This window comes from Oncorhynchus mykiss, chromosome 11 (genome assembly GCF_057628025.1).
Source record: "Oncorhynchus mykiss isolate SJ-2025 chromosome 11, ASM5762802v1, whole genome shotgun sequence".
Lineage (NCBI taxonomy): Eukaryota > Metazoa > Chordata > Actinopteri > Salmoniformes > Salmonidae > Oncorhynchus > Oncorhynchus mykiss.
In genome coordinates this window covers 22,409,069-22,426,427 of record NC_143032.1, presented here as the reverse complement: position 1 = coordinate 22,426,427, position 17,359 = coordinate 22,409,069, and the positions used below count along the sequence as shown (strand labels likewise).

The following is a 17,359-nucleotide window of genomic DNA, read 5'->3' as shown; positions in this document are numbered from 1 at the left end:
GTCTGTAAACAATTGTTGGAAAAATTACTTGTGTCATGCACAAAGTAGATGTCCTAACCGACTTGCCAAAACTATAGTTTGTTAACAATAAATTTGTGGAGTGGTTGAAAAAACATTTTTAACGACTCCAACCTAAGTGTATGTAAACTTCCAACTTCAGCTGTACATTTACACTGCACCGAACACAAATCCCAAATCTCAGGGCTATCCATCTGTCAGTTTCATGTATGATTTGAGACAAAATGCATTTTAATTTTCTACTGTAAAGTGATATTGCTCTAATCACTGTAAAATATATTTTACAAATAAATCCTTGATGGTCACTAAGAGAATGTCTCTCTCTCAATTCAATTCAATTCAATGGCTTTATCTCTTGGTCATGCTATCTCTCTCTCTCCTCTCCCTCACTCTCTATCTATGTCTCCTTCTCTATCTCCCTCTCCCATAAAATTCCACCCAACCTCTACCAGGGGCTTGGGCTGAGTGCATAGTCCTGGGATGGGAAAAAAGTATACCGTTCCTCCCCTCACCTGTGAAATTTCAGAGGGAGCCAGGGTGAAAGGGGGCATTGTTTCCCCCCTAGAGGAATGCCCCGTGTTGTCCTCAAATAAAGGCTTCATTTGCACAGGAATTTGGAAGCTCCTTGAGACTTGAGAACATAGAGGAGATCTTGGATTAATGTCCTCTGGTGGGACTGGTCACTAACTGGTCAGTGGGTTGTGTAACTGTAGATTTATATGCCCTAATTTGCAATGAGATATGAGTATGTGACAGTAAGGAACTTCTGTGATGATGTTATCTGATGAGTTATTTTTCTTCATATTTCAGATTACATTATCATACATTATAACATCCCAGATAGTAGCCAACTGTTTGAGAAGTATTTTCAAAACTGTCTCTAGAAGCTTGCCTCTATCAAAGATGAAGTGTGACACAGGAAACTAGTTTGGCCTGGAATGAATGAGTGACAGAAGTTGGCAATTTTGCTTGGCCAAATGCCAACTATACAGGCCCCTGAGAGAGAGAGCCACTGCGGACAATACACTGTGGTTAGGACAACTGGGGTAGTTGAGGAAATATATATTAATACTGGATTCATTGTCTTGTCTACAATAGTTTCAGGGGTTGTTGTTCCTCATTACTCAGACCAACTAAGTAATAACATTTACTTTCAGTTGTCTGTGTCTTCTTAGTAGTATCTCTAGACAATCAAAGACAAATAAAACGGTGAGTATACCTACAATACTGTGATGTGCTTTGTGCAATGGGTTTCAAACTAAAACCTCTAATTTCTCATAGTTCATCAACTTTAGGGACCTGACTATTTTATTGATAATGTTGACCTCTACTGGTGAAAGGAAAGCGATACACTCAAGTAAATAATCCTAGTGATGGACATCCTGCTTAACCAACAGACTTTGAACGCTTGGTAGGCGGTCAAATATGTAAACATCCAATCATCGATCATTTTGGGCGGAAGTGGTTCGCATGCGCTCCTGGCTGCAAGAAAACCTATATTAGCTAGCAGGTATGTGGCAAAAAACAGTTCTTTAAATTCATAAATGTATTTAATTACAATGAGCTACTCATTGAATGACGTGGTGTAATGTTATAGCAACATGTACCACATTAAATGGTGGAGAATGTGAATTAAACGCTAGTTACAAATATCAGCTTGTCTAGCTGATGCAGGTCCTCTAGCTAGCTACCTACTGTACTTGCCTCGGAGTCTGAATTGAGTTAATCGACAAAATGTTAGGTCTGTGTCTGGACGCTGTGGGATATTAGCTATCAGAAAGGAATAACCAAATAAATCTTTGATATGTTGGATATCATAATCGGTGTGGGTTTTGTTTGGCAGGCCGGGAGGATTTCAGAGGATGAACTAGCTGGTTTCATTTCGCTGATCAATGTATAGGTAACGTTAACGGGTGGGGATACTTTGTGGAACGCTCGAACAGGAATCTGTTGCAAAAACGTCGTAAATAACAAGGCTGCCAACAAACAACGCATACAAAGTTGTATAGCGGCAGAATAAGATACCCGGTAACGTAGGCCGTGGGATTTTTAATTACGTTTTTAACTCCCAACGGATATTCCGAAAAAAAATTGTCCTCACTCTGGTAGTCTATGGACAAACGTTAAGAATAAGCGACGTGGTTAGTTTATGCCTATTCTGCAGCTAGTTAGCTAGGTGAATTGGTCATGCTACTTTGTATGCGTTGTTTGTTGGCAACCTTGTACTTTACGAAGTTTTTGGAACAGATTCCCGTTGGAACGTTCCACAAATTATACCCTGCCAAGATAATGTTAACGCTTGAGTAAATGAGGAATACAAGGTCTATTGAAAGCAGGTTCTTCCACACAGGTGTGGGTATTGAGTTGTTTAAAGGAAAATTATATTTAAGATCTAGAACTTTTAAGAATACAGTTGATATGATGCATTTTGCATCATATGATGCTGCGTTTTCAAATACATTTGTATTGGTCGCATACACATGATGCTGCGTTTTGCGTCATATTATGCTGAAACGTCATACCAGCTGTATTTCTGTTTTTGAAAGCTATATCTCTTGAATGCTGACATGCAAAACATTTTGGGACTATATCAACAATGGACTAATGAACGAATACCAAACGGTAGTTTATGGGTGGAGTTTTCCTTTAAGCAATTAACATACATCATGCTTAGGGTCATGTATTAAAATGCTCTACAGGTCATTATTTTGGTCATTAGTTTTTGTTACCATGGCTATGCACCCATCCACAGGTCACTGAATGGTTTGATTAGCATGAAAACGATGTAAACCATATGCCATGACCATCTCAGTCACCAAATCTCAACCCAAATGAACACTTCTGGGAGATTCTTGAGATGTGCCCGAGACGGAGTTTTCCACCACCATCAACAAAACACCAAATGATGGAATTTCTTGTGGAAGAATGGTGTCACATCCCTCCAATAGAGTCCCAGACATTTGTAGAGTTTATGCCTAGGCGCATTGAATCTTTTCTGGCTCGTGGCCCAACACCATATTAATAACACACTTTATGTTGGCGTTTCCTCTATTTTGACAGTTAACTGTACACTACAGCAACTAGCTAGCCAGCACAGGTTGGTCTCTCAATAATGTGGGTTATTTCCCATCCTTGTCATTGATTCTCCTTTATCTGCACTCTGATCTGAGAACACAGGGTAGGTAAAAGCCCAGTTCCTATAAATCACTACAGATAAAGTAATGGAGACAAGAGGTTCACACCATTGCAGATGCATACTTGCAAGCCACCATGTTGCATTCATTCCTCCCTCAACAGTAACATTAAGTCTCGTAGCTCGTTAGCTTTCTTTTCTATCCCCAGGTAATGTTACCGGGTTAGTCAAAACATATTCTGATCTGTCTCTGACAGCGCTATGGCGGGTGAGGACGAGGAGTTGGTCCAGTTGAGGAAAAGTAGAACTCTGATCATCCGCCATCTCCCTGCTGACCTGTCCAGGGATGAGAAGCAGGATCTACTCAAGTACTTTGGTGCCGTGGGAGTCAGAGTGTTCTCTGATAAAGGAGTACTGGTAGGTCAGACCATGTTGCCGTATCTTCAGTCTTAGGTGGCTACTGTCTTAAAACAGTAGATTTTTCACCATAAACAACACCATCATGACAACAAAACAACATGACATCAAAAAACACAATCCAATAGCACATTTAATACATCACTGAAGCTGGAGACTCATATCTCCCTCACTAACTTTAAGCACCAGCTGTCAGCAGCTCACAGATCACTGCACCTGTACATAGCCCATCCAACTGCCTCATCCCCCATACTGTTATATATTTTATTTATTTGGCTCCTTTGCACCCCAGTATCTCTACTTGCACACTCATCTTCTGCACATCTATCACTCTAGGGTTTAATTGCTATATTGTAATTATCTCACCACTATGGCCTATTTATTGCCTTAACTCCTTTACCTCATTTGCACACACTGTATATAGGCCTTTTCTATTGTATTATTGACTGCATGTTTGTTTATCCCATGTGTAACTGTGTTGTTCTTTGTGTCGCACTGCTTTGCTTTATCTTGGCCAGGTCGCAGTTGCAAATGAGAACTTGTTCTCAACTAGCCTACCTGGTTAAATAAAGGTGAAAAAAAACCTTTATTTTTTATTTATTTTTTTACAACAATTGTACATTAATTCAAAACCGCTGGGCCTCGATGGACCACCTTCAAGCTAATGAGCACTCATTCTGACTGCAGAATTCTAACAGTGTAATTTATATATTTCATAGCCTATAAGTGCAAAGTGGCCTTGATAAATCGTGAAACTCGGCACAAATGTAATAATTGCATTATAATTAATGTGTCGATATGACGGCAGTCAAAAATAGTCAATTGTCAGCTATGTGCTTGTATTGTGTACATCTTCAGGCAATGGCATCAGTTGGATTTCATTTAGCTGTTATCCCTTGTCCTAACAGTTGACACAAATGTTGTAACTTTCACTTCCTTGACACACTTTGACATACTTTTGTTTGGTTGTAGTGCATAATAGTCTCCGGTTTTCTCTTTGTGTTCCCGTTGTACGGCTGTGCCGGGGTGCCTTATTATGCGCAGCGGGAAGGAGCTTGCCTCTCACTTTGTTCATGGTGCCGGCCATACTTGTTTCCTCTGCAAGCAACTTGTTCGCCAATGACAGTGAAGTTAAGAAATTGTCCATGGTGACATTTCTCATAAGGTCTCCGACATTCGCTCACCTGCTGCCCGATGTAGATATTTTCACAGGTATTGAAAGCCGTTCAGCATGTACAATTACGCCTACTATAACTGTGTAGCCTACTCCAAGTATGGCCAGAGTAGACTGATAAGACTGCTTTTATTTAGTGGACTGAATTAGGGTACATACCATTTTAAGATTAGAATGGATCAGTACAATAATTGGTGATTACATAATTATGCATCGTTCGCTTCCCCTCGCTCATCAACTCACCCATTCTCCCCCTTTCTCCCCATCATACTGGAGAATGCATTTCCACTTCTCCAGAGTCCAATGGCGGCGAGCTTACACTACTCCAGCTGACTGTTGGCATTGTGCATGGTGATCTTAGGCTCCCGACGAACAGTTCTTGTCCTGACATTGCTTCCAGAGGCAGTTTGGAACTCTGTAGTGAGTGTTGCAACCGAGGACAAACAATTTTTACGCACTTCAGCACTTGGCGATCCCGTTCTGTGAGCTTGTGTGGCCTACCACTACGCGGCTGAGCTGTTGTTGCTCCTAGACGTTTCCACTTGACAATAACAGCGCTAACAGTTGACCGGAGCAGCTCTAGAAGGGCAGAAATTTGATGAACTGACTTGCTGGAAAGGTGGCAACCTATGATGTGCCACGTTGAAAGTCACTGAGCTCTTCCGTAAGGCTATTCTACTGCCAGTGTTTGTCTATGGAGATTGCATGGCTGTGTGCTCGATGTTATTCAGTTTTGAGGCAATTATTGGTGCGATTATCAGAGAAGGAGAGGCAGTGGGGAAAACAATACAAAAAAATGACTTGTCCTCCTCAAACTGGTTCTGGCTCCATTTCTTTCTACGATATTAAGATTTTAGCACCAACGGTGTGTTGTTTAGACTTATTTAGGAAAAGTCAAGGGTGGATATTGACTTAAATGGCAGAGTAATAAATAACTACAAAATCATGAACAGTCACAATGACTGCTTTAGCGGTTCCCGTGCTAATGCAATTCAATCCTTATACCTCCAGAGACACACAGCCTTTGCAACATTTGCGAGTGAAAAGTCTGCAGCAAAGGTAGGCTAATTGTTTCTGCCTTCAGTAGCAGTTCATTATTATATTACATGATGTAAATTAGTGTTCTAGTAAAACCTGTATTCTCTCCCCTGTCCTGCAGGCTCTGAGCAGGCTTCACCAGCTACAGATCCTCAACCATACCCTGGTGGTGGAGTTTGCCAAAGACCAGGAACATGTGACAGTGCTGAAAGACCCACCTGTGTCAGACAGGTAATTTACTTCAACTAGGTGAGGCAGTCAAATATGTTCAATTGTAAAGCAAAACTTGTCTAGTGTGTATTAAAGCCTTTATTTTTCTCAGTGCAACAGATGGCAAAGATGTGAAGAAGAAAAAGGAAGTGACACAACCGAGTATACCACTAATAGAGACTGGCACTGCACCCAAACTCGGGTAATTGTGTGCGTGCATGTGTGTGTCTTGAGACTGATGCTGTCTGTGTGCTGCCTGGGGGGAGACTGACTAAGACTCGGCCGGAATCTCCAATGAGGAGCTGTCAGCATTCTCATGTCCAATTATAACCCCAGGTCTCAGGTCTGTGGCTGAGCACATCAGCAATGGCAGGTCAGGTCTGTGGCTTGGTGCTCGGCAGTGACATCAGCAGTGGCAGGCCATCTGCCACTGCCAGTTGGTGGCACCAGGTGGCCTTTGATAAAGACACTCAGGGCTGAGGTGTAAGGTGTCATGCCACTATGAGAAGTCACCTATCCTACACATCACACACATTGGAGGTTGATTTGTCTGTCAGTTATTTGAGGGTATGTGCATAATCGTTGTTGGATGAAATGCATGTGTACAGTCATTTTTTGTAATTACTTGGCTTTGAAGCTCCCGTAAGCCTACAGCAAGACTTGCAGCAAGTTGTGCTTTAGGGACGGTTTCTCAGTCCTGTACTGAAAGTGTTTTTTAGTCCAGGAATAGGCTTATTCCAGGAAAGCGGACCATTGAGTTCATGTTCCCTGCACATTCGGTTACAAAGTATAATTTTTAATGCAGGTAATGGCTTTTTTAAATTAAAAGCCCCCCATACCCTGAGTGTAAATAGGCTTTGAATTTAATGAGTTTCAGCCTCTATAGCTGGCCCAGCACAGAACAGGGCCTAGCCTAAGCTCGGACCTTAGTCATTACACGAGAACAGACCTTGAATAGATGCTGAGATGGCATACTGTTCCCAACGTCCCTGAAGAGGAAGTGTGATATTGAGTGTATTTCAGGCGCATGCTGTGCAGGTTGTTAAGGAGAAAGGCAGCCAAAGCCCGCTACTAAACCTTGGTTGCCTGCTTACGTATTTATGCGGCCCCATTATTTAGACATATTGTTTCTGGTATTATTTTTGTGTGTTGGGAGACCGTACGTTTGTAGGTAGCGCTTGACATGTTTTATGTGCTAATTATTCTCTTTCCTGTTGCTTTTTCTGTCCCTCATTTGCTGCAGGTTGAAATTTCCATCAAATCCCAGTCTGAAATATTTATATCCACCTCCTTCGAATGGGATTCTGACAAACATAACACATGCCCTTCTGAGCGTACCAAACTTTTACGTTCAGGTGAGTACATCATGCAAAGTGATATTTCCTTCTGTGTTGGTTTATTTCGGATCATGCTGGGAAATGTATTTATTCAAATATATATTATTCCTCATATCTCTGCTTTTATTTATTCCACAGTTAGATGTCCTTCTTTTAACCTTAGAGAAAAACAATTGTGTTACCAAAATAACATTTACATATTGTTATAAGAGGTCCAAATTGACTTAGAACATAAAATGTTTTATCCCTGGTGTTTTCTTTTGACCATATCCAACACACTTTAAAGATCAAACAGAAAACATTTGCCTTGGAAATTACAATTGAGTGTGCTTTGCAAATTTTAATATTAAGACTAAGTGGGAGGCATGAGTAAAGGGTTTAACATTTGCCTCCATGCTGCTGGGCTGCCCTTCTTACTCTGTGGGAACTATTCACATTTGCAGTAGCTCATAATGGTCTCTTGGTGGCGCTAGTGTGTTGTGGAAGAGCAGGCCATTGTCCTAACAATGCAGGCACTCTCCTCAATCAGTACCTCACCCACTGTATAGTTCCATGGGTAAATGTTGCAGACATATGCTCTCCTTGCAATCTGTGTTGCATATGGAGCTGAGGTCACAATGACAGTGTGTTTGTGTTGCTAGCATAGATGTCAAAACCAGTAGATGGTGATAATGCTGATTAGAGGTCGACCGATTATGATTTTTCAATGCCTGTACCGATTATTGGAGGACCAAAAAATGCAGATACCGATTAATCTGACAATTTTTTAAATATATGTATGTGTGTATATGTATGTTTGCATATGTAATAATGACAATTACAATAATACTGAATGAACACTTTTATTTTAACTTAATATAATACATCAATAAAATCAATTTAGTCTCAAATAAATAGTGAAACATATTCAATTTGGTTTAAATAATGCAAAAACAGTAAAAAAAAAGAAAAAAGTAAACAGTAAAAAAAAGTTAGTGCAATATCTGTCATGTAAAAAAACTAACGTTTAAGTTCCTTGCTCAGAACATGAGTCTTCAATATTCCCAGTTAAGACGTTTTAGGTTGTAGTTATTATAGGACCATTTCTCTCTATACCATTTCTATTTCATATACCTTTGACTATTGGATGTTCTTATAGGCACTTTAGTATTGCCAGCCTAATCTCGGGAGTTGATAGGCTTGAAGTCATAAACAGGGCTGTGCTTCAAGCATTGTTAAGAGGTGCTGTTTGAATTAATGCTTGCGAGCCTGCTGCTGCCTTCCACCACTCAGTCAGACTGCTATATCAAATCATATACTTAATTATAGGATAATAAACACACAGAAAAATGAGCCTTTGGTCATTAATATGGTCAAATCCGGAAACTTTCATTTTGAAAACAAAACGTTTATTCTTTCAGTGAAATACGGAACCGTTACGTATTTTATTCAACAGGTGGCAGACCTAAGTCTACATTTTGCTGTTACATTGCACAACCTTCAATGTTATGTCATAATTATGTAAAATTCTGGCAAATTAATTACAGTCTTTGTTAGGAATAAATGGCCGTTCAACAGTTCGCAACAAGCCAGGCGGCCCAAACTGCTGCATATACCCTGACTCTGCTTGCACTGAACGTATGAGAAGTGACACCATTTCCCTAGTTAATATTGCCTGCTAACTTGAATTTCTTTTAACTACATATGCAGGTTTAAAGATTATACGTGTGTATTGATTTTAAGAAAGGCATTGATGTTTATGGTTAGGTACATTATTGCAACGAATGTGCTTTTTTTCGCGAATACGCTTTCGTTAAATCATCACCCGTTTGGCGTAGTTGAAGTAGGCTGCGATTCGATGATAAATTAACAGGCACTGTATTGATTATATGCAACACAGAACAAGCTAGTTAACCTAGTAATATCATCAACCATGTGTAGTTAACTAGTGATTATGTGAAGATTGTTTTTTATAAGGTAAGTTTAATGCTAGCTAGCAACTTACCTTGGCTCCTTGCTGCCACAAGGTTCTTTTGATGCTGCACTCGCGTAACCAACCGGTGGTCAGCCTGCCCACGCAGTCTCCTCGTGGATTGCAATGTAATCGGCCATAATCGGCATTCCAAAAAGGCAGATTACCGATTGTTATGAAAACTTGAATTCGACCCTAATTAATTGGCCATGCCGATTTAATCGGTCGATCTCTAGTGCTGATGTCATCCACGTATTCCTATTGAAAACTCCCGTTGCCGCATGAAGCCAGAAGTATTTCAATTTGAATTGTGCCATATTGCTGAATGGCAGCAAAAAATCTCTAAGGATCATGGTGAAAGTGGTCATAACTAGCAAAGGATCATGGTCGATGTAATTGTTTCATCCTGACAGAGGGTCAACTATAGCCTCCTCGAAGCCTACTCACCCGTGATTTGTTTGTGTCAGCATGTATGATGCAATGGATCACTGTTTCATAAAATATTTAAATTTGTACCGAACGTTCAAATAATTCAGTGTGGGGATTGAACTTGATCATAATAAACAAACTTTAAAATCCAAAACGGCAGCCCAAATTTTTGGGGGGCCGATCTGGCGATCATAATTTACGCATTAGCCGCCTAGCAGAGCTTGTGACTTCGCGCTCCAAACCGGACACTGGGGGCCTGGTTGCTAGTGTGTGTTTGTGATATTAGCACAGTCACGCCAATCCGCCCAGACGTTTTACAATAAATCATTTGATTCAGAGCTTCAGCTAGCTAAGCCTTTAAGAAGTGGAGCATTGTAGTCTGGGTGCTACAGTACAGTGTGTTGTCATCCAACAGGTCCTTCACCTGATGAACAAGATGAACCTACCGTCTCCGTTCGGCCCCATCACAGCAAGACCTCCGATGGTGAGATTACCGGATCACACTCCAACACACAGATTAGTAGATTATATACTAGCTTCATTTCATATTCTAGAACACAGATTAATAATCTATAGATTGTTCAATAGCTAGATTACGGGAACCATACTCTGAAAGACCCAGATTATTGTCACAACTAGACTAGATTGTCCAATATCTGTATATTATACACTAGTTAGATTTCAATCCCATCTGTGGATGTAGACTAGTGTTACAATTTTGTGTGTGATTGTATGAAAGATTGTGTACTGTAGCAGGTCTTGTAAATGCAGGCCTCAATGAATATACTCTCTCTTTCTACCCTTAGTATGAGATGCATCCTGCCCCCCCTCCACCAATGCCGCCCCCCTATCCTCCCCACTACCCCCCCTTACCAGCAGATGAGATGGACCTCTCCAGCGAGGAGGGGTCTGAGTATGAGAGTGGAGATGACGAGGACAAAGAGAGGTGAGGGACCAATCACACTACTTTATTGGCGATTGATTGAAATTTCAACCAATAGTCAGTTTAGAGGCTGCCCCCGTCAATGTATTTTGGTCTCAAGCCAAATGATTACAAGAGAGATGAGATTTTGACGTTTTTGTGTTGTACCTGTGTTTTTTTTCTTCACCGCTAGGAATTTGCTCGAGCATATCCAAATGGGTTGTTGCAGTGAATGTTGAGTCACATTATTCTGACAATATTTCACAGTATACCACTATTTCCCCTGTGCCATTTCTAGAGCAGTCATCATTTGCACAGTGGCATGAATGTCTAGGCTGCCTTTATTTTCTTTTGTTGATTTCTTCTCCAGGATGATTCGCCTGATGGGTCTGGTCAACCAAGCATGCAAGAGACCTCTGAGAACTAAAGTGTCCTCCAAGAGAAAGAAACCCAAGTTCAAGGATCTTCTCTTTGTCCCCAAGCCCGAATCTCAGAGGTACCCAGCCGCTCATGCACATCAACCCTCTCCCTTTTCTTCTTAATCTATTCTCAACTTTAAAATATGCCGTTTTCTGTTTGAAAGGTACAGGGTTGTCTGTCTGAAGGGCCAGACAACACAACTAGCTGTGAAGGATTTATCCTCCTTCCAGACATTTCTCACTCGTAATAGTCCGCCAATGTGGCTTTGACTGCATATTGGATATCTGCCTGCACCTTGTGTAACCCCAAAATAGATCAGACCACAAACTCAGTTTGAAGAGAGTAGAAATACAACAAACGCACCCTAAAATGTTCCCTAAGTCTACTCAGTGGCCTGGGAAATATCAAGCTGACCAGAAAAAAACATAAACTAGCTAGATTCACAGATAAATACAGTTTACTGTGCCCAGTGCCAGACCCTGGTGTTTAGTGGGGTATGTTAGCTTTCTTGTACCAGACCTGGGTGTTTAGTGGGGTATTTTAGCTTTCTTGTACCAGACCTGGGTGTTTAGTGGGGTATTTTAGCTTTCTTGTACCAGACCCTGGTGTTTAGTGGGGTATTTTAGCTTTCTTGTACCAGACCCTGATGTTTAGTGGGGCATTTTAGCTTTCTTGTACCAGACCCTGGTGTTTAGTGGGGTATTTTAGCTTTCTTGTACCAGACCCTGGTGTTTAGTGTGTATTTTAGCTTTCTTGTGGTCTCAGTGCTCCAGGGCCCATCTTGCAGCCATCAGATGTGTTTGAGCAGCCCCAGCCTTGCGGACAGAAGAAGATTGAGTTCCACATTTCAGCAGATGTGTCAGCCATACTGGAAGGTGGAGGAGGCAACTCCACCCAGCCACAGGAGCCCACTGAGGAGGCTGAAGGTAGGGCCTTCGACTCGGACTCGCCACAGGGCCAGGCGGCACAGCTCTGGGAAACACACAGTACCAGTCAAAAATGTGGACACCTACTCAAGAGTTTTTCTATATTCTTTATTGTAGAATAATAGTAGTAAATGTAGCCACCCTTTGCCTTGATGACAGCTTTGAATACTCTTGGCATTCTCTCAACCAGCTTCACGAGGTATTCATTTAAATTAACAGGTGTGCCTTGTTAAAAGTTAATTTGCGCATCATTTAGCAGACACTCTTATCCAGAGCGTCTTACAGGAGCAATTAGGGTTAAGTGCCTTGCTCAAGGGCACATTGACAGATTCTTCATCTAGTCAGCTGGGGGATTGGAACCAGCAACCTTTCGGTTACTGCCCCAATGCTCTTAACCGCTAGGCTACCTGCTACCCCTAGATGAAGCTTCTATTCCTTGAGACTTGGAAGAACAATTCGAAGGGGGAATTTAACATGTCAACTTAAAAAATTGAGAAGATAATATTATAGGCCACACAAAGGTTAAAATACAGCTTTAGCATATTTTAGCACATTTTGAATGGTAATAATGAGTACTCATAGAATTATGTAAAGGGAATTTTAATTGGAACATCTGTGATTCCATGTTTACAATACATGGATTAATTTCAATCAGTTGCCGCACCCCTAGAGGAATCACAGGATATGCTGTATTGTATTTCAAGGCTTCTATAGAATGCACTATAGAATTATCAAAGCAGGAAGGTGTTTCACTATCAGGATTAGAGAAATGTCATCTTTTGGCACTGTTGTCGTCACCTGCCACCCTGACTGGCTGTCTCATCTTGTCTTATCTTCTGTCTCTTATAAGCCACCCTCTTCCCATGAATCCACTCTCGTCCCAACTCCCGAGAAATAAAACGTATCTAAAAAAATCCAGGGAAAAAGATTGTCTAACGCATAGAAGACAAACTGTGGCAGGTTGGTTTTTGGATTAGTCTTGTTTTGGGGCGCTGATAAACAACCCGTTTTAAATTATGTGAAGGGGGTTGGGGTGTGATGAGGAGGATCATTTGAAAAAAGGATCTAGTTCTCTACTGAGAACGTATCAGAACAGCCCTGGCGTTCCGCCGCGGTGGGCGAGCACGCACAAGCTGGATGTGTGTGACAAGTTTCCAGAGGATTTGTATAAGCTCGCTGCTCTTCATCATTTTGTGTGTGTGTGTGTGTGCGCACGCGCACCTCCGAGTTAACCTCCAGGCTACAGTTCCAAAATACTTTTTTTCCTCAGCCTCAAGTGAAAGTTCCATGGAGCAGTGCCTGCTGAATGCTCTGTTTTAAAACTGTCCGCATAGCAGTAGCAGTCAACCAATGCTTTAACAAACGTATCATTTATTGCAGCTTGTCCACTCATTACAGTAGACTGGTTCAGCCTAAACACATACGATTTCCAATGTATTTATTACATAAGCCAAATTTAACATGACATTTGAGACTAATAATCCCCTATTTGTCCCAGTAGCAGCTGAGGAGATGCAGGCCACCACTACTACAGAGGAGGATCCAGGGGAGGGCTTTGGGAAGATCTACCCTGCCGCCCAGGCCTCCCAACTGGAGGAGGACAGTGATGAGGACGAGGATGTCCCCTCTGATGTCATCTCCAGGAAGGAACTGGATAAGGGACGGCTGTCCAGAGACGGTACACTTACCTACCAGATCACTAGTCTGTTACTACAGCCTTTGATCAACAGACAGAGACAGTACACTTCTCACTTTACCCAGACCACTACACCACTCTGTCTGGGTAGCTCAGACGCCACTCTCTAAGCATTTCAAAGTTTGAAAGGGCACCATTACTTGAAAAGTCTTGAGAGAAATGCGTAGTGTCTGGATTTGTCACTGTTGTGAAGCGTTGTTGGCAATGGGTCTGCCAGGCTGGCTGTTTGGTTCCAGCTCACTTGTTTATAAAGATCAAATGGAAAAGAAAATGGGGGTGTTGAGATCAAACATGCCTTTTTAATGTAGCAATGTGTTCTGACTGTAGGGAGTGACTCAATGTTTGGCCTTGAATTGAAATAAGGTTTGAATTGCCATCAGATTGGCAGAGGCACCCCCGTGGTCTTCTGTAGCTGTGTTTATTGAAGTAGGACTGGGGTTGACTGGGTTCTTCTCTTACCTCTTTTAAACCAGAGATAAAAAGGATGTCTGTGTATAAAAATTATGAACCTGGAGAGCCGACCAGCAGACTTTACGTGAAGAATATCGCCAAGTCAGTAGAAGAGAAAGTAGGTACCTTTTTATACTATAGAGTTGACAAACTTTCAATATGTATGTTTAGTTTACACACATTTGCTTCTCGTCTTCTGCTTCTACCGTCTAATTGCATCAGTCATCTTAACACCACATTGGACATGATTTATGTTGATGGTAGCTGTTTGTTCTCTGTATTGCAGGATCTGAAATACATCTATGGGCGATACATCGACGTTTCATCTGAGGCAGAGAGAAATATGTATGTATGAAGACATTTCTTGCAGTGTACGGTGCTTCAAATCACAATCAAATATTTAGGATATCTTCATGAGAGTGATCTGCGTCACTTCTCTCCCCCAGGTTTGACATAGGGAATGTGTAGACTAGGTATCAGTGAGAATAACCTCTCCCTTGTCTCTGCCTAAGGTTTGACATAGTGCTGATGAGGGAGGGTCGTATGAAGGGCCAGGCATTCGTTGGTCTCCCAAGTGAGAGGAGTGCAGAGAAGGCCCTGAGAGACACCAACGGTTACGTCCTCTATGACAAGCCCCTCGTCGTCGTATCCTTTACTTCTAATCACTTATAAAACAGACAAATATATACTTTCAACAATCATTAAGAATATACTTGTTTAGTTCATTTAAAAAATGTAATCACAACGGTTTTAACAGTTATAAAGCTAGGTTGGTTTTGAAATTCTTCAGAGATGCATATTACGCTTAGTGGATCACAGTTTGTGTGATGCTTCCTGTATAATATTTGAACTCTTTCAGACCTTAACTCAGACCTTCCAGTCGTTTGCCAGGTCTGCCAGACCTAAAGCGGACACCCCGGACCCCAAGAAAGGACCCAAACGAACCCGATGAACAGGTGAGAAGGGTTCTTCTGCTCTTCTAAATCCAAATTATGTTGTCTCACTGACTTTTGAAAAAGAGAAATGGAACTCTTGAAATATCAACTTTGTTGATTCAAAGATAGGCGTAATCTGAGAAGTTCAAGCTATTTATTTGTGAAATTATAATAGTTCTGTATCTAAAACACTATCTGTATCTTTAAATTTTTTGTTGAAGATATTGATGTCAAGTTGAAGTTACATGGTGATAGTGTGGCCCAGCAGTCAGTACCATTCGTATCCTTCTGATTCTGTCATATCCTTTCCAAAGCACATCATACCAACACACCTGTGTTTTCCTCCTCTTTGGTACACATTAGACCCATAGACAACCATGTCGTTCGGAAATGATCTTGTAGTTAAAACGCCAAACATTAAGCATAGCTCTAATATCCAGTGAAATCAAGTAGTTTTATAATGATAGGTTACAACCTAACTGCCTAACATACATTTTTTTTTTTAAAGAAATCACAGTATACAGGCTTATGGGTTTTTATTTTCTGATGAGGGACATAATACACACCTGTTTGTATCCTTCCAACATGCACACACACTGATTCTTGCATAAATTGTAGCGCCTGGAGTCCAGTGTTATTTATCTGAAATGTTCTTCTCCCCTGAAAATAAATATATATATATATATATATATATACATATATGTTGCTGTGAGATGTAGTATTTTTAATCTGTGAAAATCAATATTCAATATTTGACATCTCCCCTGTTTGGTTCTGAACTACAGGTGATGGAATCCTCTGCAAACTGAAGACAACACGTTAGGAATATAATTTCTTCAGGTTTTTTTTTTTTTCATAAAATATTTTTTATATATGTATTGTCTGTCTATAAATGCCTTCTAGTCCACTGTAAGGTCTTTATTTGTTTTCTTTAATAGTTTTTTTGGTACATGTTACATAATCACACAATGTCAAAGTTGCCTAATTAGAAAATATAGATATGAATTTACACAATTTTGTGTCATTGGTGAACTATCTGTAGGGTCACAGGAATTTTTTACCTCAGAGAAAGTGAGAACTGAACAGGAGAGAGTAGGTAAATATAGACAGTGAAAGCAATTTGAAATCTGAATTGGCTGTGAGCCTCAGCAACAGATGGTGGTGTCAACGCTGTAGACTAGAGTAACACACTCCTGACGAGACAAACAAACAAGCAAACCAACACGGACTGTGAAAGATGCTGGTAGGCAGAGACTGAGTCCGTCAACGTGGCTGTACCCTGCTGGCTGTACTCTGGATTCATTATGATTGCTAGATTTTTATTGGGGATGGAGCAAAGTGCACACTGGAGGAAGGTGAGCATTGCAATTAAAACAGACATTGTTTATTATTAAAATCACGTTTCTTGTGTTGTCAGTTCCATGCACCGAGGTAAAGAACTGACTGATTTCGATATTCAACGGATATTCGCTCTTTCAAACCTCAATAGCTTTCAAACCACTTGAGCCACAGACTCCAAATAAGTGTCATGATTTTGGAAAATTGCGCAAAAACATTGCACAGGTCTTATTTTCACGATTTAGACATTAATTTGCTTTTCCAAAGCTAATAAACATGTGGAAATGTGAGCAGCGTCTTCTATTCCTAGTTGAATTAGTTAGGGCGTGTGAACAAACTTTTTTTACATTCAAATTTCAATAGCTCCTAGGTCGTGTGACCTCAAACAAGGTTCAGAATGTCCACTCAGTGGGTTCATCTCATGCTATTAGACTTAAATCTGTAAGCTTTGCAGGCCTTCATTTTACATGGGTGTTTAAAAACAAACTTAAGTCAACAAATGTTCCATCCTCGCAATAACTATCTTTCACATGGACACTAAAAACATACGCAAATGGCTGTATGTGGAATGGATCAAGGACAGGAGAGGACAGGTGGGCCTCATGAGAAACACTGTTTCATATGCTCTTTTTAATCACAGTAATAGGCAGTGATTTGTCAGTCACAGTGAGCTTGATCATGTGAAATAACCTTTTTATAGCATCACTTTCATATACTGTGCATTAAGACAAATCCTTCTACTTGAGTATTAGAACGCAGTTTACATAAACTGATAATGACTTGATATTTGAGTGCATTCACAAGCCACCTGCAGACAACTTACAAAATGAAATATTGCATTTGAGGGTTCGTTTTTCTGATGGAAATAGTTATGATGCATGGCCTACTATTTCTAACTGGGAAAATAAATTCCTACGTCTTTTGTGAGTAAAATCATTTTTCCAAAATTGATTTAGGTACATTTT

At 40.7% G+C, this 17,359-nt stretch overlaps 1 protein-coding gene across 6 annotated transcripts; it reads left to right on the top strand.

Annotated features, from left to right (window-relative positions):
- Positions 1 to 1,461: 1,461 nt before the first annotated feature.
- On the top strand, positions 1,462 to 16,684 carry rnpc3 (RNA-binding region (RNP1, RRM) containing 3). Of its 6 annotated transcripts, none has more exons than XR_016484421.1 (17): positions 1,468 to 1,528; positions 3,409 to 3,568; positions 5,754 to 5,801; positions 5,902 to 6,011; positions 6,103 to 6,192; positions 7,234 to 7,345; positions 10,123 to 10,191; positions 10,514 to 10,653; positions 11,000 to 11,125; positions 11,815 to 11,975; positions 13,477 to 13,653; positions 14,145 to 14,239; positions 14,408 to 14,466; positions 14,634 to 14,766; positions 15,002 to 15,077; positions 15,278 to 15,323; positions 15,842 to 16,684. XR_016484421.1 is itself a non-coding variant. In XM_036935174.2 (16 exons), the coding sequence occupies exons 2-15, from the start codon at positions 3,413 to 3,415 to the stop codon at positions 15,071 to 15,073; spliced, it is 1,548 nt and encodes a 515-aa protein (XP_036791069.1). In that variant the 5' UTR covers positions 1,462 to 1,528; positions 3,409 to 3,412; the 3' UTR covers positions 15,074 to 15,077; positions 15,842 to 16,684. The 6 variants fall into 6 exon arrangements, 4 of the variants coding, with proteins under 4 accessions (XP_036791069.1, XP_021476172.1, XP_090045869.1 ...); XR_005034598.2 differs by having other exon boundaries at positions 13,474 to 13,653; XM_036935174.2 differs by lacking the exon at positions 15,278 to 15,323 and having other exon boundaries at positions 1,462 to 1,528.
- The last annotated feature ends 675 nt before the right edge of the window (positions 16,685 to 17,359 follow it).